We start from the raw sequence: 20,277 nt of genomic DNA, 5'->3' as shown, positions 1-20,277 counted from the left end.
CCTCGGGTAAGGGGTGGATACCGATCTGGCATCTCCGCGGACGAGCGGGGCCGAAACACCCGCTGTGTCCGCCGGGGACCTGCCGACAGTGGCTTGGCGAACTGCCGTCCGTATCACCCTAATCGGCCGAACAACCTCAACTCGAGGACGGACGACAAAGCGCACGGGAAGTACGATTTTCAACCGCTCGATTGCTTCTACAAGAACCGGATTATGGTATGGAAGGAAGGCTGTTTCTGTCGGCCCCCCCCTCCGTAGGAGAGACCAGTTGGTTGGTTTGCTCCGGATAGAACGGCTCCCACCGGCTATATTCCATGCCCTCGTCTCGAAAGCTCAACAAAAATTAGTAATCGCGACACCTCCGACCAGCTTTTATCGACCGCTCACGGCCGAATTCTGTCTTGAATTGCGCTGCAATCGCTTTCCAACTCCACCCCGTGCCGCCGGTTTTTCTGGAGAGCCAATCGATCTCTTCTTCGGACCATAGCCTCATTCTGCGCGAGTCTGAACCCTCCAAATAATCTCTCTTGTATTCGTTGAATTGTCCCTGAATTGTGACACGAGGAAGCTGTACTTGTACAGGCACCTCAAAGGCTGCGGCAACTCGGACACAGTGTCCTTCCAAGGAGGTTTTTCTTCTTCTTTTTTTTTTTTTTTGTTGGATCAAAAAGTCAATATCTGTCTGTGCAAGCTCTATCTCAAAATTCTCCCTCAACAGCGAAGCCATCTTAGACCAAGGGACGTTTTCTTTTGAAGACTTTACGAGCCACTCTTTCTGCGGCAAGGTCCAATCATCTCGGAAGGAGGTCCAGTCGAGCTTCTGTTGGCATTCTTGCTTGAATGCGTACGGTGTGCGTTTGTGCTTGAAATGGTCCAGGTGCTGTCTTGACATCGCCCCAGTCAGATTCGCCGTTCGGAAACGTTCTGACGATCCAGTCCTTTTCTTTTTTCGATCAAGGCTGTTTGCTTATACTTTCGATTCCCCTCCAAATCGTCTTAGTGTCGTCCGGAAGGGCATCTCCAACGTAACATTTCAGGTACGCTTCTTTCCAAAGGTGGCCCACAGGCTGGCAATCAAGATTCCATAGCTCTTTTGGGCTTGGGTCTGATTGATCTGCACCCCAAGGGAAGACAGATCCGCGAGAACTGCTGACAAAATAGTCGCAGTAATGATCGCTCTGACTCTGTTCGGATCCAAGTCCGGGCTGAGGTGATCAGTGATGTGACAACCAACGTCACAGTTGCATTGAATTGTCTCGGGTTCCTCAGAACACCTCAATTCTGATCCAATCGTTCCAGAAGTGCGCCCACAAGCTGCTGCACGTTGTTGGGATATGCTCCAGTCCTGATATAGCTGAGTAGCCATCCGAACCTCTCCTCTACCTCTTTCCCATCTCTTTGCAGCATCTTTCCCCAGCTATTATCCAGTTGAAACCAGATTCATGAAGTGACAAATCTCCTTAGTATCCCACTTAAATCTCTGAGATCGGTAGAAGTGGATGGTTTGTTTGATCGGCAGAGATCGACTGAGGCTTGCAAATGGGATGCCTTTGGGCCTGATCTCCGATCCGTAAGGAGCACCCCGATTTCTACTGAAGACACCATAATACTCAAATTGGCGCAGGCCAACAATTTTGTCCGTGTCGTCGTCTTCATCCTCGCAATCGAAATTCTCTTCATCGGACACCCGTTCTCCATCAAGCTGCACACTCTCGTCTTGTTCTTGGCAGAGGCGCGCGATAGCCTTATCAAGCTCATAAGAGCTGTCAGATGCGGCCGCAAGAGTTTTGGAGATTTGACGACGACTCTTGGCCTTCGTTGCCTTTGTGGTATTTTGGAGAAGCATTCGCTTTCTATTTCAGTCAACTTCCTTCTATATCGCTGCTCGACAGGTCATACCAGCGAGGCTTTCGGAAAGCAAGCCAGAAAGAGCGTTGCCCTAGTCAGTTACGGACGGGCTATTTCTCTTCGGTCCAGTTGGTGTATGAAGTTGCTAGTAAACCACTGTTCCATATTGTTGTCTTTCATCGATGAATTTATAGATGGCTCCAAGTGTTAGGCAGCAAATATTTTCAGAAGACCCTCAATGGCAACGTTGCCGCCGCTGAAAACCAACCCCAGATCCCACCCAGCCTCTCCCGCCTCCTTCTCCACCATGGCTCTGAAGTCCTCGTTGAACAGCGCCACCGCCAGCGGCACAGCGCCGCTCGGCTCGACCACCAGCTTGAACCGCTCAAATACCAGCTTCGTCGCCGCCTTGATCTCCTCCTCCGACACGTTGAACATGCCCTCTACGAGCCGGCGCTCGTAGATGACGCTCCACGGGTGTTTTCCTACGGGCGTCCTCAGTCCGTCGGCGATCGTAAGTGTCTTGACGCTCTCTACCCTCTTCCCAGCTTCGAAGCCGCGCTTGCAGTCGTCGGCGCCCTCGAACTCGGGCTCCGCGCCGAACACCCTGATCCCCGTGCCCTCACAGCTGAGCGCGACGCCCGAGAGCATGCCGCCGCCGCCGCAAGGCGTCATGATGGCATCCAGGCCCTTCGCCCCCGACTTGCCGTCGGATGACGGCAGGCCGGTCGAGTTGAACGTTGGGTTCGCGGCTGAGTGACCCGCGGCTATGAGATCGCGGACCTGCTCCTGCAGCTCGAGGCCCATGGTGCCCTGGCCCAGCATGATGTCCGGGTGATCGTAGGGCGGGACGAGGCGGGCGCCCGTCTCGGCGATGATGCGGTCGGCGACGGCCTCGCGCTCGACCGAGGTGCTGCCGCTGAATACAACGTTTGCGCCGTATCCGCGCGTCGCGGCGATCTTGTTGGGCGGGGAGATGTCAGGCATCACAATGTGTGCCGGAATACCGCTTTCCCTGGCCGCGAGGGCGAGAGCCTGGGCATGATTTCCTGAGGGCTCTGTCAAAAAATGACCTCCTCCGTGTTGCCCCATGTCCCGATTCTCTCAGGTGAGATCAAGGGCCAAGTCTGACATACCTGAGCTATGCGTCACGACACCCTTCTCCTTGCCGCCGTTCTCGAGCCACCCGGGCTCCTTCTTCAGCCTCTCGACAGCATGGAACGCGCCGCGGACCTTGAATGCGCCGATGCGCTGCAGGTTCTCGCACTTGAACCACAACCGGAGCACGGGCTTCGCCGGTGTGCGCCCTTCCCACTTGGTGCCCCTGAGGTCCTCCGCGCTCCGCGGTGTCGACGCCAACGCCGTTAGGGTCTTATTGGTGAGGACGGGGGTGTAGTGAACGTGAGATTTGACGAGCTTGTGGGCTTCCACGACCGATGCCCGAGTCAAGGGCAGGCAGGTTGATAGGTCGGCCATACCGGGTGTGTTTGAGATTTTGGCAGGTAGAAAGGGGAGCGGAATTTGGGATTTGATGAGCTGACTGGTGAAGTCTTGTAGAGGAGAAAAAAAAAGGCAAGAGCGAAATGAATCGTCGTACGGAGCGGGGCGCGAAGATGTTGGCGCTCCCGGCCGGCATCGGGGACGCTGACGCCCTCCGGACGGGGCAACCCCGCTTTGGTCGTTGAAGGGTCGGCGGTTGGGAGCCCGAAAGGGCAGGCCGTCTCGTACTAAGATACACGACTACCGCCGTCAGAATTTAGCCGCGGCTAATACTACACCCGATTCCTCACCACCACACTGACTCTGCGGAGCATCTGATGCCGCAATGTCCTTTGAACTTGGAGGCACCCTAACTATTTGTTGGTTGGCAATATACATTGTTTAATTTGATGAAAGTAAACGAACTCCCCTCCTTCATTCTGTGCACCGAACGAAAATTGCACTCAACGCTGAACCCCTGGGCACGCGCCGAAGTCGGCTACTCGGAGAGTCTGTAACCCAGGTTCCAAGAATTAATCATTTCAAGAACTGGTTTAATTCCTGTGCTGGAATGTGTGGGGTCGCATCTTAGGCATTCCCTCATTACTTCGGAGCAGGGTCGGTTACAACTCAACGAAAAGGCAACACTTGGCTTTATCACTCGAGCCTTTTTTCAACATCCGACACTGCTGTCATCAGCAGATTTCTCGCCATCCACGGGATACGAATCTTTACTTCTGAAGTTTTCGTCAATTCGATTTCCTTCCTACGCCAACCGTAATGCGGTTTTGCTGTTATATCCTGGAATAGCCGCAGTCTGCTCAGGGGTAGCGACCTTGACGGGAAGGCCCTTTTCGAAGTGGATGGTGATGTCCAAGAGAGCATCCGGAGCCTTGAGGGGCGAGACGGTCTTGGTCCACAAGCCCTTCAGGGGGGTGACATTGGGGTCCTCGAGTATGCCAGCCTATGTCTTGTTAGCAATGACATCGAATGTGCCTGGTATGCAAACTCACCCCGTAGGAGCAGTGGGCAAAGTTGTCGTCCATGGAGTAGGGCTTGGCCTTGGTGGAGGTAACCGGGATGCCCTTCTCGGCAGCATAGTCGAGGAGGTCGTTGCGGCCCTGAAGACAAGACAGTCAGATGATATCTCAGTTCGAAACTCCCAGATTACGTTACCTGGAAACGCTGGTAGAGCTCAGAAACTTTGCACAATGTCTGTCAGCGATACACATCCTCGAGAGCACTCGTTACTTACGACGCCAAGGCGCAATGACCTTGATGGAGGGGTTGATGGGTGTAGAAGGCAAGCTATCCCTGTTAGATTCGTAGAAATCTAAAGAGAAAACCAGCAGCGCATTGTTTCTTGCGATTCTTTGAACGCATCTACTTGCTGTTACCGGAACTGGCTGTTGGGCCGCTGAGTGTCTCGGACACCTTCAGAGAGTAACAATGATATTGAGCGCAGTAGGGTGAAAGATGAGGCCAAAGAACCACGGAGAACGGCGGGTATGCTCGGGAGTGAATAGAGGGAACTCAGTTCGAAGCGGGCTTGGTCATTGCTGTCGCTTGTGTAAGTAAAGAGAGCGGTTTATTTGATTAGGCCACTTACCCCTTTCCGGGGTCAACTCCCCCGTGGTCGATTATAGCGATTGATAGATTGGCCAATGACTCAATAAACCGACTTATGTTCCTGTTGGGAAGACCCTAGCCGATTAGACTCCACTTCCTCAATAACAGGTGATGGTAGTTCGCGATAACTGGCGCGCCGTCGCCTACCGAGGAGGACCTCATCTCACCCGTGGAGAATGAACAGCAGCTGTCGCGCCTACCAACGAATCCAGAAGCCGTGGTACCTTGCATCCCGCATTCATGAACGGCGTACAGTACAGCCAGGCAGGCGCCCAGCCGACACAAGGAGGACACATTGAGCATTGCCCTGCAGTTTGGGGTTAATCATCCCACCGCAGCTGGCTAGCCAAAGTTGGAAGGGGCCTGTTGTGTCCCTGACGACGACAGGGATCACGTCGCCGTCCTCGAACGCGGGGCATCTTTTTTTTTTTTTTTCCGTCGCGGCGCGGGGTCCTCGGGGGGGGCCTGTGAGGTCACTAGCTCCGGGTGCTGAGCTCATGACTTCGCTCTCCACCTGATTCAATCTTTTGAGTGAACGGTTCAAACCAAACAGAAAAAAGAGTTGTTTCTGTTTATCTTAGCATCAGCAACTTTTTTATTTATTTTACTCGCCAGCAAAGGAAGCATTCATTCGGTGACTATTGAGTCCCTCCCACAGCCAGTGTCAGTCTTGTGGGCCGCAATCCCAATCCAAATATCTCCCAACGACGCACAACGAACATCTCAGCTACGATGACAAACGAGTCAAACAAGCTCTCGACGACCTTTGCCGACACACCACTCTCGGACCACGGCCCGAAATGGTCTGCCTTCTGGGAGGAAAAATACACGCCCTGGGACCGCGGCGGCCCCTCTCTCGCTCTACTTGACATCCTGACGACACGTTCTGATCTGGTTCCGCCCACCCCTTCTCCGGCAGAGCAGAAACAATCCAGCTGTAAAAAGCCAACGGCACTCGTGCCGGGTTGTGGAAAGGGACACGACGCCCTCCTCCTGGCTAATCTAGGCTACGACGTCCTCGCCCTTGACTTCTCCTCCGCCGCAATCGCTGAAGCGAAGGAAAACGAGAAGGCTATTGCAGCTAAGCTCGAAGCTGCGACGGAAGCGCCGGATGAAGAGCTTGAGGTCTACGCCATCCGTCACCCCAGCGGGGCAGAGCCCGGCTGCGTGACGTGGCTATCGGGAGACTTCTTCTCCGACTCTTGGCTCGAAGAATGGAATCGCGAAAAGGCATTCGACCTCATCTTTGACTACACCGTGAGAGCTCCCTTGCAGCGAAACCCACGGAGCCTCGCACGAGAGGAAGAATCCGACTGACGTGCGTCAACCAGTTCCTCTGCGCCCTCCCACCAACCGCACGCTCCTCCTGGGCCACTCGCATGGCCACCCTCCTCAGCCCCCGCGGCCGCCTCGTCTGCCTCGAGTTCCCCTCCGGCAAGCCCCTCTCCCAGCCCGGACCGCCGTGGGGGCTGACCCCCGAGATCTACCTCGCGCTGCTCTCCCGCCCCGGCGAGCCCCTTGAGTTCTCCTCCTCGACGCAGGCCGGCGACGCCGCCGACGTCGTCGTCGTCCCGCCCTTCCGCGAAGACGGCCTCAGGCGTCTGGAGCTTGTTAAACCCACCAGGACGCACCGGGCGGGCATGAACGAGGACGGCACGGTGCGCGATTGGATCCACGTCTGGAGTCACTGAATACCCGTATCTGAAACGATTCTTTGCTCCGCGATGCCTTCGCATCCTGTGCCATGGGTCACGCCCCGTCTTCGCATATGCTGTGTGTATGCTGTGCACTAAACCCGCCGTATAGCTCATGACTCCCAGCAACAACCAAAAAATAACATTATTCCAACCAACTGATGCCTTTTTCACGCCGTCTTCCGCAAGGAGTTGTAATGCTCGCCCAGCCCGTACCCGTGCCGATAATACGCCAGCCAGATCTCCTTCCCCCCCACCCCGGGTTCCTCGCTGGCGGCGCCGTCTATGTCCCCAGCGCTCGGCCCGATCCTCTCTGTCCGCCCGTCCTGCACGACGCGGATCTCGACCCCGTACACGTTGGCCAGCGCCGCGAGCTCCAGCTGCCCGCCCCACTCCGCCGTGTCGCGGATCTTGCGTGCGTACGCCTCCAGGTCCTCCTCGAGGAACGGCGCGAAGTCGTCCGGGTGGGCCGTCATCCACTCCGCCGCTGCCGCCCGGACGACCTTGTACGGCGGCTGCGCGGCGGCCGCGGCGGTGGCTGCCAGCGGGATGCCGCACTGCGCGAGCTGGTCCGCCACCGCGGAGAAGAGGCAGTGCCCGTCCGGTGCGATCTCCTTCTCGGCGAGGGAGTGCGTCTTGAACTCCTTGAGCATGTACGTCTTCTCGGCGCCGCGGTGGTCCGTCATGCCCCGCGCCTCCTCCTCGGCCTTTGCCGCCGCGGCCTCGATCTCCGCCGCGCGCCGCGCCATGCGCTCCTTTTGCCTGTTGCGCTTCTTGCCTTGCCCCTGATCCTGTGTTTGGGTATCGTCTTCCGTCGGTGGGGTGGCTTCCGAGACGGAGGTCTCCTTGAGCTTGTCCGCGAGCGCGGCCGTATCGTCGTTTGCCGGGGCGTCTGCCACCTCGTCCTCCTCCACTTCCTCGTTGACGTCTGTGCCGCCGCCAGTCAGGGCCGCGAGCTCCTCTTCCTGCTTCTCTTTGAGCCGCCTCTCCATATCAGCGCACTCCTCGTTGACGCCCTTGCGTGACTTTTTTGTTGCGTTCTTCTTTTTGCTGGTGATTCGTCCGATGAGGTCGCGCTGCTCCTTGCGGTGTCGCGCCTGCATCTGGTCGAGGGTTTCGGCCTCCATTGTGGCTACTGCCGTCTGTGACCTGTTCGGATATTTTCTTGATCGGCTGGGCAGTCAGCCTCTGCGGCGCGGTCGGCGGGAAGGAAGAGGTGCCGAGCTGTCGATGTGGTAGAGGAGGGGTGGTGGAGTGTGTCGCTCAGGGCGCGACCGGCCGGTTCGGTTCCGAGGCAACGGACTCGTGGGAGGAGAAATTGTGCTGTCGAAAATTTGAGGTAAGACGAGTTAAGGGGAAGCTCCGGTGGTTGAGCGAAAATACTTGCAAAAGGCTGAATGTGAGCTGATGTGTTGTTTCTCGGCTGGAGGTTGGGACGTCACTGCAGATAGGTACGGTACCTCAAGCTTGCGTGGAGGGGTGAAATTTCTTAGTGGGGGTGCGCCGTGCTGTGGGTGCGGGGTTGGTGCGCCCCCGGAGAGCGGCCCCGTAATTCGACTTCCCCCGAACGCCGTACCTATAGGCCGGGCCGCATCAGCACGGGAGCCTACGCCGAAACGAACCTTTTACAGAAATAAGTGGTTTCTGGGTATTTCTCGGACTTCTCGAAGGCTTCTGCCAAACGTACAGGTATGCCTTGCTTGTCTGCCGGAGGAGTTCTCTTTGTTCGCTCCTCCCAGATCCCGATGGTGCTAGAACATCAATCGGCGAGTGCCTTGGACGATTGAAACTTCTGTGTACCTACCTGAGAACTTGGGTGATACCGCCAGAACCATCTGCCTTCTGGTCTTTCTAGGTTCTTAGTGGGAACTTCTAGGCTTCATGACTCATGTCGCCCCATCCGTCGCCCCCTTGAGGTGAAGATGTGAGTTTTTTAGTATTTAGCCTCTACTCGCTCCATACATCTCTTTCTAACTTGATTTCCTTCTTATCTTCAATTACAAGCCCTCCACATCACCAGCTTGGAAGTTCCTTAACCCCGTCACTCAACCCTCTGAAGCATCCAGCAGGTACAGCTCAGACGACCGTCGACATGTCTGTCATTCTGTACGTCCAGCAGGAACTCAAGGAACATTTGGACGACGAGATCGGCTTCCAGGCTCTCGAGGATACTCATCCATGCACCGCGTGTGTGGGGTCCCTCCATCGCCACATCTTCCTGAGGTGTTGCGAAGCCGAAGTTGTAGGGCCATGTATCCTCTGCGGTAGAGAGGGAAATGAGTGCACAGCTGTAAGTGGACGTTCCCTCCGGCCAAAGAGCCGACCTCCCATTACCGTTTCTCACTTATCCTCTCCTCTCTGTATGCTTGATGGAAATTCAAAATGCTAATATCTCATCCCCGCGTCAGATCCCCGTAGAGCTCCTCAGCACGGCTCAGACCATTTGGAATTACGCCAAAGTCATCGCAGACAAACACGAGGAAGGGGACCTCGACGGCGTTCAACGCTGGCGCTCCCACCGCGCACTAGAGCGCGCGTGCACCGCATGGAACGAGCTCCTCGCGTTCCTCGAACAGCCGGTCGATTTCGGCGGCCTTAGCCTCGACGTCGTTCAGACGCATGAGGCAGCTATGATGCGGGAGATGACCATCATCGGCCTACTCCATAAATCACATGCTTCGTTACCCCACCAATTCTCTTTTTCTCTTGTTTCATCCGCAGATAAGGACAAGTCTGCTGATCCAAGGATGTCCATCAGGCAGGCATCATTCCATCGACGGAAGAACTCCTCGCCCGTCTCGTGGCGCTTGCTCCGCCCTGGTCGCAGCACAAGGAGCCTGCCAGGAAGCTCCGGGACGCCGTGAGGGATCTTAACGTCGCCAAGGACGTACCCGCCTCTGGTGTCGCGCAGGAGGGTTCTATTTCAAAGTTCCCGCAGCTCATAGCCGCGGAGGTTGTGGGAGAGCTGAGTACCGTTCACTGGGCCATAGCGCCGGTTCTTGACGTTCGCTATCCTAGCGTCCGGCTCCGGATCTGTGAGGAGACGTTGAACGAACACCAGGCATGGCGGGGAGGATTTGTAGACGCGGACACTCCCGAGGATTCAGACCAAGAAGCGCCTGCTGATCAAGGTGCGCCGGCTGTTTCGAAGGGCGGCGATGAGCTTGAAAACGCCGACGACCACGAAAAGCCCATAGGCTCCGTGCAAGAACAAAAACACGAGCACGAGATCCAATCAGTGTCTGGTCCCGAATCCCCCAAAGAGCCGGCGAAACCGAAGCACGCAATGCCCGCGGACGGGAACCTGTCCAAGAATGCTGTCACGGCGGGCAAGACTGCGCCCAAGTCCAACAGCCCCAACAAATTGGGCCACAAGTCCAACAGTAGCATGGACAAGAACAACGACGACGTAGACGATGACGATGGCAGAGAGAAAGAAGAAGAGGATACCGGGGGGGAAGCCCGACCCGGTCCCCTGACCAGACCCCGAAAACGTCGCGCTCCCGCGGACGAGGAGGACACCGGCAACAGCGCGGGCAAGCCACGGAAGAGGACGAGGGCGCTGAAGAAAATCGCAGTCAAGAATTGAAGGGGCTTGCGGCCAGAGAAGTTTGTCTACATCTTTTGTATGTTGTGCGTTTGCGCGAGTGAGCCGACCCGGGGCTTCCTTGATCTCATTAGCAGACAATCTCTGGCCGTGCTTTGAAGCTGAAGTCTCGACTGTCTGGAGAGTCAACGGGTATTGAGTAGCTTCATTCCATAGGCAAGAATCTGTTTTATGGGAGTCTACTTCTTGGGGCATTTCATATTGCTCTTACAGATACTGTTTGTCAACAACTACCTAGAAACTCCGCCTCTTCTAAGATCCCGTCACAGACATACTGTCGCACTAGGTAAATGTATCTTGAACGGTATTTGAATGATTAACATCCGTCCCTGAGGACCTATCTACAGAGCGAAGCTAACATCAATCCCTCCGAATCGACTACATCTTACAATTCAACAACCCATCATCTTTTCCATGATGCCCCCGCGGTCTGCGGCTTGGTGACCTGATCAGACACAAACTGTCTTTTCGAAGACATACTTACTACCGGCAGCCATCTGCCTTCCTGTACCTCTCCAAACTCCGAGCACAAAGGCTGTCCTGGGGCATGGTCCTGTTTAACAACCACATACCTCACTTACACACAAGAAATAGTACACAATTGGGTATCGAAAGAATGCAATCCCGCGCGCTCCGGTCCAATCCTTTCGCAACAGGGAACGATTTAAGTGACTGAACGCCCCAGGGGTTAGAAGCCCTTGAACGGGTCATCTCTGAAGTAGTCTTCTTCTCCAGCCACTCGGCTACCGCCATGGTAGCCGTCTGTGCCACGCGTGCCGCGAGAGCTGTAGCTGTCTCGGTGGCGGCTGCGGCTCTGTCGACGTCGAAGTTCTTTGCTCCGTCTTCGGGCTCGATACCGGTATTCCTCGTGCTCATCGGGGTCTCTGTCAAATCCTGAGTACGCCAAGGGGCTGATGAAGGCTTCCATTCGCACTGTGCCGATAGCGTCGAAGAAGTTGCCGCCTGGCCGTGACGAGGCTTCTGACGTGCGCTGGGAGCCGGCGGTGCTGATGCCCCAACTCTGTCTGCTCGAACCCTGCGACGGTTGAGACTGGTATATGTCTGATGATCCTGCCGTGCCGACGCTGTTACCAGCGTTGCTGTTGGTGTAGCTGTGTTGCCCAACGCTGCCCGGCCCAGAAAAGCCGCGGAAGGAGAGCGGCGGTGGGACATGGCCTCCGGTATTGCTTCGTTTTCTTCCATGGACCGTGGTTTGGTTTGAACGCTCAGTGAACCGAGGGATGAAGGGGGGTTCGGCCGCGTCTCCGGATTGCTCGCGCTGATGGTTGTTGTTCGGCATGGTCGCGAATGCCTCCGCATGCCTGTAACCGGACGCATCGCCTGTCCTTGACGAGGGAATGCTAGGAACACTTGGGATACTTGGCGGGCCTGCGCTCCTAACAACCGAGGGGGGGGCCTTGCTCTTTGTCAGTCGAATCGAGTCACGAATGCCAGGTCGCCTGGTTGGTTGTGGCGGTTCGAAATCCGGTACCGTTGTTTCCTTCACAGGTTGCGGAGTCGCAATGATTTCTGGAATTGCCTGGGTCGAATGTGCCAGGAAAGAAAGCGCCGTGAGCCACACATAGTGTCGCTCAGAAGACGTGGCGGTGAACTTTAACGCTCGCTGCGGCGTCAAGATAAGAATCGAACGGTTGAAGACAGCACCCTGGTTCTTGGGAGCAGGGTTGTCGTCCTTGACATCGAGCACGGACTGAATTGTTACTACTCATTGTTAGCTTGCTTGTTATGATATATGAAGATTGTCACGTACGTTTCCGGCCGGTCTTGCCCATCAAAGCACTACCAGATGACGGCTGCTTGCTGCTCCAGAGGATGGCCCGCTCGTAAGGAGCCAGCCAAACCCATCGCTTGTGGCGGTCGTTGCTGGAATCGTCCTTGCCGCTATCGGGCACTCCGAATGACTTGCGTCTCCTGACGTATTTGAACATCCATTCGCCAACCATGGTCTGGGCTATGGCGTCGACAACTCCAGTGGCTTGAGAGGCGCCATTGGAAGCACCGCCGACAGAGTTGACGTCCGTTGTGGCGGTCCGGGCTGTCGTAGTCGACAGCCTTGACTTGTGCGACCTGTAGTGGGAGCTTGTGTCGTACCGAGGGCTGGTAATATCGTTGTATGGAAGAGGCGGCAGGCTTGGGCTCTCTGGCGCTTCGGTCGTTTCCGAGAAGGGAGGCGGAGACCTGCTTCCTTGTCTGCGGGATCTCTGGTTCCGGGGAAGGGCGGCCGCCGATCGTACCTTGCGAATGCTGTTAGTACGGTGAACGCTGCCGGCACGGTAGTGGCTGCGACCAATGCCTCGGCGATGCCACGGTGCGTCCATCTTTGTCGGGCTCCGCTGGCCATCACTCGGGGCACTAGCACTGAACGGTGGTCGCCGAGAGCTGGCCCGGGTTGGGATAGGGAAAGGAGGATCACGAGGTTCCGGAAGACTGGGGCTTCTGGGGCGGCCCTGATGGCTGGCAATACCGCTCTGGATCATGGCAGCCTTTCGCATGACGTTCTGCTTGCCGGACGGCCCAACAGAAGTCTTCTCGTAGCCCCTGACCGTAGGCTTCGCCGGGGGCTTCTTGACGGCCATGTCTCTGTTGTCCAGGTTGTAGCTGAAACTTTCGGTTCCGATTGGACGCACTGAGCCCCTCATGGGTACAGACTTCTTGGTCTGCTCCGGTGATGCCGCAAATGTGCTGACAGATGTGCGATTAGAGGCCCGAGAGTCCGTCATTCTCATTCCAGGAGCGGACAGGGCGGTTCGGTACTCGGAGTCGCTCACATCAGCATCAAACTCGTCCTGCTCATCAGAGCTCTGAGCGTCTTGAAACCCAGCGAACAGACTGCTGAAGCGATGCGGACGTCGCATGGGCGCGGTATGGCTTGACAAGGGCCCGTCATCGTTGTTACCGGGATAGGCGTCACGGGTTTGCTCCCCAAAAACGGGTGAAACGGGCGGGGATGAGGGCATATCCGTAAGGCTGCGCTTGCTAGTGAGTCTCCTCGGGTTCCTCGGCGGCAGTTGTCCAGGGACAGGAGTAAAGTGCCGTGGGTCATCGGTCGTGATGGCGGTTGCAATGACGGGAGACGAGGGTCTCGATGTGATTGCTGAAGGGCGCAAGTGAACCGGGAGATTGGCCAGTCGCTTATCTGAAAGGATCTCTTCGGTCTGGACAGCAGTAGACCGTGTCTCTACCGAAGAGATGATTGACACTTGGCAACCAAAGTCTTTGAAGTATTGCGGAAGCCGTGGCTCCCGCGGCGTCGTTGGGCGGCTCGAGGGCGGGATAATGCTAATGCTTGGAATGGTCAGTTCCTGTGTCGGTCGTAAGACCGGGGGAGACTGAGGCTTCTCCTCGGGCTTGTCCGTCTGTGTCGAGGTCGACACCATTACGGTGGGTGGGCTCTCAGGGGGCGGTGTCATGGACCTGTACGGCGATTTGGGCGTCTTGGGAGGACTCAGAGGCTCCTCGGCTGTCTGCGAGCCCGCCGAGACCATTTGGTGGAATGGGCGCGGCTCGATAGCCAACGGTCGGTTGATGTGGACGCGCTTGCGCCGTTGGTTGGCCTCCACCTCCCATTCACCTCTGGGAGTGGCCTCGACTTCCGGGAGTTTCTCCGTCCGAACGGGGGGTTCGGGTGTTGCTGGCTTGATTGGCTCCAGCTTCGGTGACGGAGGAGGCGAGTACTGAATGCCAGTGTCTGTGTAGGTGACCTTTGGCGGCGGCGGCGGAGGGGGCGGCATCAAATCCTCGTCATCTTCTTGAATCCCGTCTTCCAGTGCCTCCAAAACTGTCTGGTTCATCCAAAGTCTGCCTCGAGTAACGCTTCCCGGGCGTTGAGGGCTTTCCAGACTTTGGTTTCTTCGATGAATTCTCGACAAAACGCTGTCGCGACTGAATGTTCGGGTGTGACGGTGGTAGGAAAGGGCGCTCTCACGTCCGCCATCATCGGTTTGCCAGTCGTCATCGCCTTCGAGGTTGAGTTCATCGGCCAGAGAGTTGCCATTAAACACTTTGCCGGGACTCTGCTGCATGGAGAACCGGACGCTGTTGGTCATGCTCATGGTTCGGACGCTCGCCGCATCATTGTCCTTTTGATCCTCCGTTTCGCTGTCGTGACCGTTGCCGTTGGCCTGAGCAGCCTGGTAGGCGGCGACCTCATCCAGGACCGCCTTCAAGCGGCTCTCGGCAACGTGGACTCTGCGTTCATACTTGCGCTTCTCTTCCTCCCAGGAGTCTTTGTCTTGGGCCCATAGGTCGTGAACCCTTTGCGAGTCTTCTTCCTGGCTTCGGATCTTTCTTTGAGCGACTTCAAGCCTCTTCTTCGCTTCCGTGATGGAGTCAACGGCCTCGTCCCTCTCGCGGGCAAGCTCGCCAATCGCCGAGGAGGTGCCGCCTTCGAGTAGGGCCAATTGACGTTGCAGCGAGCGACTCTCTTTGATGGCGGTGGCTGCCGACTCTTGGAGCGACTCCTGCTCCTGGCGCGAGGCATGTAAAGACACCTCGAGATTTTCGATGAGCTTCGCCTTATCTTCTTGATCTCGCCTCAAGTTCAGGATTTCGGCAACGAGGTTGGCGTGCAAGGTTGGAGTGAAACGACGTGGATCGAGGACACTGATACCATCTTCGTTGGTCATATTTCGGGAGGAGCGTTTGGAGCCCTTGTCGTTATGGGGAACGGGAGGAGGTGACGGGCTCTTCTTCCCATTTGGAGGGGTGGCTGAGCGGCGAGACTTTCTCGAGCTTCGTGATGGTGTTCTGTAGGGTGTATCCTGGGGTGTAGGCAATGCCGTCACGGCGGCATCACCCCTGGACTCGTCCTCGGTTTCCCAGACAGCCATGTTGACTGAAAGACGGAGACAGAGAGGAAAAGTCGCAATGAGGTGTTGAGGGCGCAGTGGTCCCCAATTGAACCTCTCAAGAGGAAGTTGTAAGCATTCAGGTTTTGGTCGACCGGCTTACAACAAGGAAGTGTGCTTGGATCGCCAGCCGTTTTGGAGAAAATGGAAAGTAGGGGATCAAAGCACACAGCTGGTCCCCAGGGATCCTTGCTGTCGGTGGAAATGACAGGCACCAGAGGAGCAGTCCGACCGCGCGATCAGTGGCGCATTGACGCTGTTTGACCCCCCCACTGACTTTTGGTTAGTTTTCAGTGCGGCGGGAGAGGCACATTGGAGGGAAAGGCCGAAAGGCTGTGTCAAGGAAGATGCATGAAATTGACTTGGTGAAACTTACGATGTGGTAATGCTGTCCTACTGCGTCGCGGGCGCAGCAGTTCTTGTCAAAGAGGTGACAAATGATAGGTGACGGCGGATGGCCCAAATGATTGGAAAAGAAACAAGGACAGATTCGCTCAAATGGCCGTTTCTGGACGATTGAGTCTCGGCTTAGCATGAAGTCCACGGAACCCAGACGATATAAGGGGCGTATGATGACCGGGGAGGGATGTTCGGGTACAGTTTGGAGGGCTGCCCACCTTGACAGGGAAATATAGCAACTAAATCCAGGGTTGAAACTGTCTGGCTTTCGAAGCCTGGAAGAATGTCGGGAAGGAAAAGCAGGGGGATAAGCAATCGAAGGTGTCGGCAGTCGCAATAACGGATGACAAGACAATGCCAGGGTCGCGGTACGTCGAGAGCGATTCTATGTTGGCATGGCATTCGGCAAGTCGAGTTTGAAAGTCCGAGGTGGGACGTCGCATGCAACACCAGGTAGGTAGGTAGGTCGGTTGGAAAAGGATCGAATCGAAAGAAACGGGAACACGAAAAGGTTGACGAATGTACAAGGCGAGGTGGTCTGCCGATTATATGACTGAAAGCCGGCAACACGTCGGGGAAGAAACGTTGGTCGGGAGAGACACGCGGCGCGAGAGAGTGCGGAAGGAGCAACAGATGCGTGTGAAGGCTTGTCTCGCGCAGTTCTGGCGGAGGGTGCTGTGGTCAGCCTCTTCTCTTGGGGGTCACTCCTTCTTTTCTTCTGAAGCAGCTTCTCCCGCAGCGATCAGACCGGAAGACGGAGGTTCGTCTGAGACCCTCGGAGGGTGCTTACCGAGCGTGGCGGACTGGACGGTCGATAGTTTGTCGGAAGTTTTAGAAACAAGTGTAGGGGGGAGAAAAAGCAACGGCGCGCCGGCGTGTTCGAGACAATGACAAGACAGAACAAATGGAACAAAGTGAAGGGTGGTAGAGATCAAGTAGGAAAATAAGTAAGGAATGTACAACTGCCAACAGTCAAGTGGCAAGTCAAAATGGACAGATGCACGGAGGATCGATCGTACAGCGGTAGGACGTGTATCCTAACAAGGCGGAGGACAGAAGCTACATCCGAGGCCGAATGGCGTAACAATGGCAGCGCCTCTGCAGAATCGAAGGTGGACGAGGAGGAGGAGAAGGAGGGAAGAGGCTGAGAGAGAGAAAGAGGGCGAGGCGCAAGAACTGAGAGTCAAGACCCAATTCCGTTGTTGCGAGCATGGGACAGTGTGGACAGGCTGAGATGGGATGGAAATATTGGGACGAGCCAGGGTCGAGGAGCATGGGGATGGACAAAAATCACTACACCCAAGTACCTACCCATGTAGGTAGGGTAGAGGCCGGGGGGGTGGTCAACCGACAACCGTCAGGATGAGGACAAACCAAAGTGGAGATGGATGCAGCGATGACGGGGAAGCCACGAGAGACGACTGAGAGGAAAGGCCCCATAACCACAGAAACCTACCTACCTACACAATCCAATTCTACCTACCTACCTATTACCTGAGATACCCGTGCTACCGCAAGTAATCAGAGCTGGCTACCTACCTAGGTATGTACAGATAGGCGTTGTGAATGGAACGACGCGGGCCAGCAAAAGGCAAGTCAACCGGGCGGGAGGTGCAGATGCGAATGTAGAAGCAGACAATAAAAGCTTGCTGCGTCTGCCTGTGCCTCTGTGCCTCTGTGCCGTGCCGTGTTGCTGTGATGTGATGTGATGTGATGTGCGGGCATGCCTAGTCTTCATGCTTGTTGGGGCAGCCGGGCTTCAGCTTCGCAGCGGTTCGACTGGCTGGAAGCTACGGGATGCACTGTGATGGATGGGATCATGGACATGAACCACACCCAATGTGCGCCCCCTGGCCTCTGGGACGAGCTAGATTGGAATGGACATCGTAGCGACCAGACTGTGATTGGGAAGCGAGCCAGAAACCTAGATGGGGGAGGGGACGAGAGACGAGACGACATGGAAATAAACTAGTCGGGTCTAGGTACCACCTATTCATCCAAGCGCACACGACGACTCAACGGTCCAGCCACGCACGATACGAATGGCAAGACGGACTGGACTCTTAGGAAGGGTTTCCTCCGTTTAGTTTTAGAAAGAGCGCCGGTTCCTTGATTGGAGCACCTTTTCATAGGAATAAGAATAATACTTTTCATCCCACTCACTACCATTTCATGGCTTACTCATACATTTCATCACCAGAGTCTGCTAGAAACGGCAAAGGCCTGCATGCGCATAACCTCTCTTACCCATTTTTAGCCTTACTCTTTTACTCCTGCAGTTCAGAAGTTACTTGCTCCGAAACCCAAAGAAAAGAATGATTGACAGGGGAAGAGGGGAGAGCTAGCTGCCCACCGCCGGTTCCGTCTGCCCGCTACAGAAGTGGACGGAGATTTCTCGAGCCAAACAGCTACCGACTGCACTTGGCCGGAGTCATGTAAAGACGATCACTGGAGAAGAAAAGCAAGCCAGCGTAAGAAGAAGGGTCCTCGACAAACAAAACGTCAACGCCACTACCACCAGGCATGCAACCAGTCATGATTAGTTCAATTGCGGCACGTCGAAGTCCGTCAGCCATCGACCGTTGGCCGTGAGGTAGATACTCGAGGCGTCAACACGCACGTGGGCGGTTGGTCCTTTCTTTTCTTATATTTTCACTTAAGCGAGGAAGAAAAAAACTTGGTAATTCGGTTGTTGAAAGAAGATGATGGATGACCTTCCTTTTCCGCTGAGAGCAGGTACTCTCGACCGTAAGTGACGGGAATTGAGAGACAAGTGAGAAAGAAGTACGTATCTACCCGTGTCCTGGAAGGCACATCTTCGTTAGGGTTCTCCGCTTTTTACGATACAGGCGAGAAGAAACCGCTGTAAGCTTGCCAAGTCGGACGGCGTCTTTCAGCGTCCGCGAAACTCTGTTGCCTCCAAGATAGAGACAGAGAGAGCGAGACGCACCTGCACCTGCACCTGTATCTGCACCCTAGCTTGGCAAGAAACAAATCCCACGGTGAAACAACACTGGGGGGACAAACAATACTGATTGCGCGAGCTACTGTATAGTGTGTACATGAATGTATACTAGGTAGGCTGGGAAGTTCCTCCTCCAGCCATGGCCCCTGGCTGTTCATGCTCCAACAGGAAGGATGCAAAGACATCCGGGCAAGGCACGACTGGGGATACCCTCATCTCAGTTGGGACTCGTAGGAGCTACCAGAATCCCCGCTAACGCCCTTTGGTTCGTTTAAAAGTGGGGGTAAGGGAAAAGCCATTTGTGCAGGGGAGAACGCTAGACTAGGTAGGGAGCTCTTTCCAGGGGGGTGGGGGGGGTTACAAAGTTGCACATCCAGGAGATACCCAGGCTGCCAGGGCCCACAGCAGAGGAAGGAAAGCAATTTCACCCACCAACCCGTCTTGGGTCTTAGGACCTGGGTCCGCCAGGCCTTCTGCTGTGCTGTGTACTTGTATTCAATTCGGAACTTCAGGCTTCATCGTCGAATGGGAACTGAGCCAGCTTGAAGCCCGCAATTTCCTGCATGCGCTGATCACACTTCCCGTCACCCGCCGTCACTCGCCATTATCGTGCCGTCGTCGCCTCTCGTTCCATCCGTCTGTCTCTGGACCACCACTCGTCGTTTCTCTGCTTGTTTCCGCGCCGTCCGACGTTAAACACGTCTCGAGTAAAGACGTCGAGCGAGGTTGATCAAATTTCCTTCAGAGTTCAGCCTCTCCTCGCCCGCTTCACTCGCGCCATGGCATGGCCATCGTGTGCATGCACAAGCTGATGAGGTAGGTAGGTGGTGTACAGATACGTGGTAGATGATGTCTCTCCAACTGCCAGAAGTCCATACAGTTGCGCCACGAAGCTCCGCCTCTCGTCTCGCAATGTCTTGTCATCGCATTGTCTCCTTTCTTTTTTCTCAAATACATTGACAATGTTGTCGTTCCCCGCTGTCTCATTTACCTCGCGGTCATTCGTCCCCACGAAGCACAACGTCAGGGGGGCCACGACTGAATCGCCTGACAGCAAGACCCTCCGCTGTCAATCTCGATGTGTTAGGATATGGATACACAGCCGGCCAGATATGCCGACACTGTCAATCCTTCGAGGGACTGTGCACACGCACGCACAAACAGGTCCCTGCTGTGTCCAAAGACACCATGAACGCCCGCTCTTGACTGGATCGAGACCCCAAGGATGCCCCCCGATGAATAAACTTTGGTTCCTCAACCCCTCGAACTGCCGGCTCCCGCCGGCCACACCATGCTGAGATCAGAGCTTTTGCCATCTCGCCTTGTCAAGAAAAGAAGGAAAAAAGCAGACTCAGCCGCCGTCAGAGATAAACTACTGCTTCTCCTTGGGGCGTTGAGGCTTGACTCAGGAGTCAAGCCTCGATATCCACCATCGATAAGGCACTTGGATGTCGGTTTGTCACGCCCTATAGCGTGTAGCACTTTGCACGAGGACGACAAATTTGCAAGCAGAAACGGGGTACGAAGAGGGGGAAACGAAAACAACACACAAAGACCACATCTGACGGTTTCCAACCACCAAGACAGAAACACCCACCCCTGCGACAGGCCTTGAATGCAGGCCAAAGGCGCAGTCACAGGCACGAAATCTTGTTGGAGACCGTTGGACGTGTGATATTCCTTCCGTGCCTGGGCTCTCTGCAGACTGCATCCGTATCCGCGCCTGCACGTCGCATTCGCTGTGCCGCTGGCCCGCTCTGCAGCCCAGCCCACGACTTCACAATCCCA

At 55.7% G+C, this 20,277-nt stretch overlaps 6 protein-coding genes across 6 annotated transcripts; 2 read left to right on the top strand and 4 right to left on the bottom strand.

Moving 5' to 3' along the window:
* Nucleotides 1-1,876: 1,876 nt before the first annotated feature.
* CDEST_13977 (Putative tryptophan synthase beta chain-like, PALP domain-containing protein) lies at nucleotides 1,877-3,403 on the bottom strand. The gene is made up of 2 exons (XM_062930133.1): nucleotides 2,985-3,403; nucleotides 1,877-2,897 (listed from the first exon to the last, which is right to left on the bottom strand). Exons 1-2 carry the CDS (start codon nucleotides 3,322-3,324, stop codon nucleotides 2,056-2,058), a joined length of 1,182 nt encoding a protein of 393 aa, XP_062786184.1. The 5' UTR covers nucleotides 3,325-3,403; the 3' UTR covers nucleotides 1,877-2,055.
* A 690-nt stretch (nucleotides 3,404-4,093) lies between these two features.
* On the bottom strand, nucleotides 4,094-5,187 carry CDEST_13976 (Putative argininosuccinate synthase, rossmann-like alpha/beta/alpha sandwich; the record flags this gene model as incomplete). Its single annotated transcript, XM_062930132.1, has 5 exons — nucleotides 4,094-4,291; nucleotides 4,341-4,448; nucleotides 4,504-4,529; nucleotides 4,583-4,660; nucleotides 5,157-5,187. 5 exons carry the CDS (start codon nucleotides 5,185-5,187, stop codon nucleotides 4,094-4,096), a joined length of 441 nt encoding a protein of 146 aa, XP_062786183.1.
* A 290-nt stretch (nucleotides 5,188-5,477) lies between these two features.
* CDEST_13975 (Putative TPMT family, S-adenosyl-L-methionine-dependent methyltransferase superfamily) lies at nucleotides 5,478-7,315 on the top strand. Its single transcript, XM_062930131.1, has 2 exons — nucleotides 5,478-6,213; nucleotides 6,288-7,315. The coding sequence occupies exons 1-2, from the start codon at nucleotides 5,689-5,691 to the stop codon at nucleotides 6,645-6,647; spliced, it is 885 nt and encodes a 294-aa protein (XP_062786182.1). The 5' UTR covers nucleotides 5,478-5,688; the 3' UTR covers nucleotides 6,648-7,315.
* On the bottom strand, nucleotides 6,820-8,079 carry CDEST_13974 (Putative OTU domain, papain-like cysteine peptidase superfamily). Its single transcript, XM_062930130.1, has one exon. The coding sequence runs from the start codon at nucleotides 7,775-7,777 to the stop codon at nucleotides 6,821-6,823; it is 957 nt and encodes a 318-aa protein (XP_062786181.1). The 5' UTR covers nucleotides 7,778-8,079; the 3' UTR covers nucleotide 6,820.
* Nucleotides 8,080-8,461: 382 nt separating this feature from the next.
* On the top strand, nucleotides 8,462-10,445 carry CDEST_13973 (uncharacterized protein). The gene is made up of 3 exons (XM_062930129.1): nucleotides 8,462-8,940; nucleotides 9,059-9,358; nucleotides 9,409-10,445. The coding sequence occupies exons 1-3, from the start codon at nucleotides 8,743-8,745 to the stop codon at nucleotides 10,237-10,239; spliced, it is 1,329 nt and encodes a 442-aa protein (XP_062786180.1). The 5' UTR covers nucleotides 8,462-8,742; the 3' UTR covers nucleotides 10,240-10,445.
* A 63-nt stretch (nucleotides 10,446-10,508) lies between these two features.
* Nucleotides 10,509-16,714, bottom strand: CDEST_13972 (Putative pleckstrin domain, Mcp5-type). The gene is made up of 5 exons (XM_062930128.1): nucleotides 16,315-16,714; nucleotides 15,743-16,186; nucleotides 15,502-15,633; nucleotides 12,029-15,397; nucleotides 10,509-11,979 (listed from the first exon to the last, which is right to left on the bottom strand). Exons 4-5 carry the CDS (start codon nucleotides 15,105-15,107, stop codon nucleotides 10,946-10,948), a joined length of 4,113 nt encoding a protein of 1,370 aa, XP_062786179.1. The 5' UTR covers nucleotides 15,108-15,397; nucleotides 15,502-15,633; nucleotides 15,743-16,186; nucleotides 16,315-16,714; the 3' UTR covers nucleotides 10,509-10,945.
* Between the last annotated feature and the right edge of the window lie 3,563 nt (nucleotides 16,715-20,277).

This window comes from Colletotrichum destructivum, chromosome 9 (genome assembly GCF_034447905.1).
Source record: "Colletotrichum destructivum chromosome 9, complete sequence".
NCBI classification, from domain to species: Eukaryota; Fungi; Ascomycota; class Sordariomycetes; order Glomerellales; family Glomerellaceae; genus Colletotrichum; species Colletotrichum destructivum.
This window is presented reverse-complemented; position numbering and strand designations above follow the sequence as displayed.

Bases quoted from the DNA above. Each gene is read 5' to 3' on its own strand.
- CDEST_13977 (XM_062930133.1), bottom strand. From the start codon at position 3,324: ATGGCCGACCTATCAACCTGCCTGCCCTTGACTCGGGCATCGGTCGTG. The intron at 2,898-2,984 runs GTATGTCAGACT...CAGAGCCCTCAG, and splicing joins TGTCGTGACGCATAGCTCAG to GAAATCATGCCCAGGCTCTC.
- CDEST_13975 (XM_062930131.1), top strand. From the start codon at position 5,689: ATGACAAACGAGTCAAACAAGCTCTCGACGACCTTTGCCGACACACCA. The intron at 6,214-6,287 runs GTGAGAGCTCCC...TGCGTCAACCAG, and splicing joins ACCTCATCTTTGACTACACC to TTCCTCTGCGCCCTCCCACC.
- CDEST_13974 (XM_062930130.1), bottom strand. From the start codon at position 7,777: ATGGAGGCCGAAACCCTCGACCAGATGCAGGCGCGACACCGCAAGGAG.
- CDEST_13973 (XM_062930129.1), top strand. From the start codon at position 8,743: ATGTCTGTCATTCTGTACGTCCAGCAGGAACTCAAGGAACATTTGGAC. The intron at 8,941-9,058 runs GTAAGTGGACGT...TCCCCGCGTCAG, and splicing joins AGGGAAATGAGTGCACAGCT to ATCCCCGTAGAGCTCCTCAG. The intron at 9,359-9,408 runs GTTTCATCCGCA...GATGTCCATCAG, and splicing joins ACCAATTCTCTTTTTCTCTT to GCAGGCATCATTCCATCGAC.
- CDEST_13972 (XM_062930128.1), bottom strand. From the start codon at position 15,107: ATGGCTGTCTGGGAAACCGAGGACGAGTCCAGGGGTGATGCCGCCGTG. The intron at 11,980-12,028 runs GTACGTGACAAT...AACAATGAGTAG, and splicing joins GGGCAAGACCGGCCGGAAAC to TAACAATTCAGTCCGTGCTC.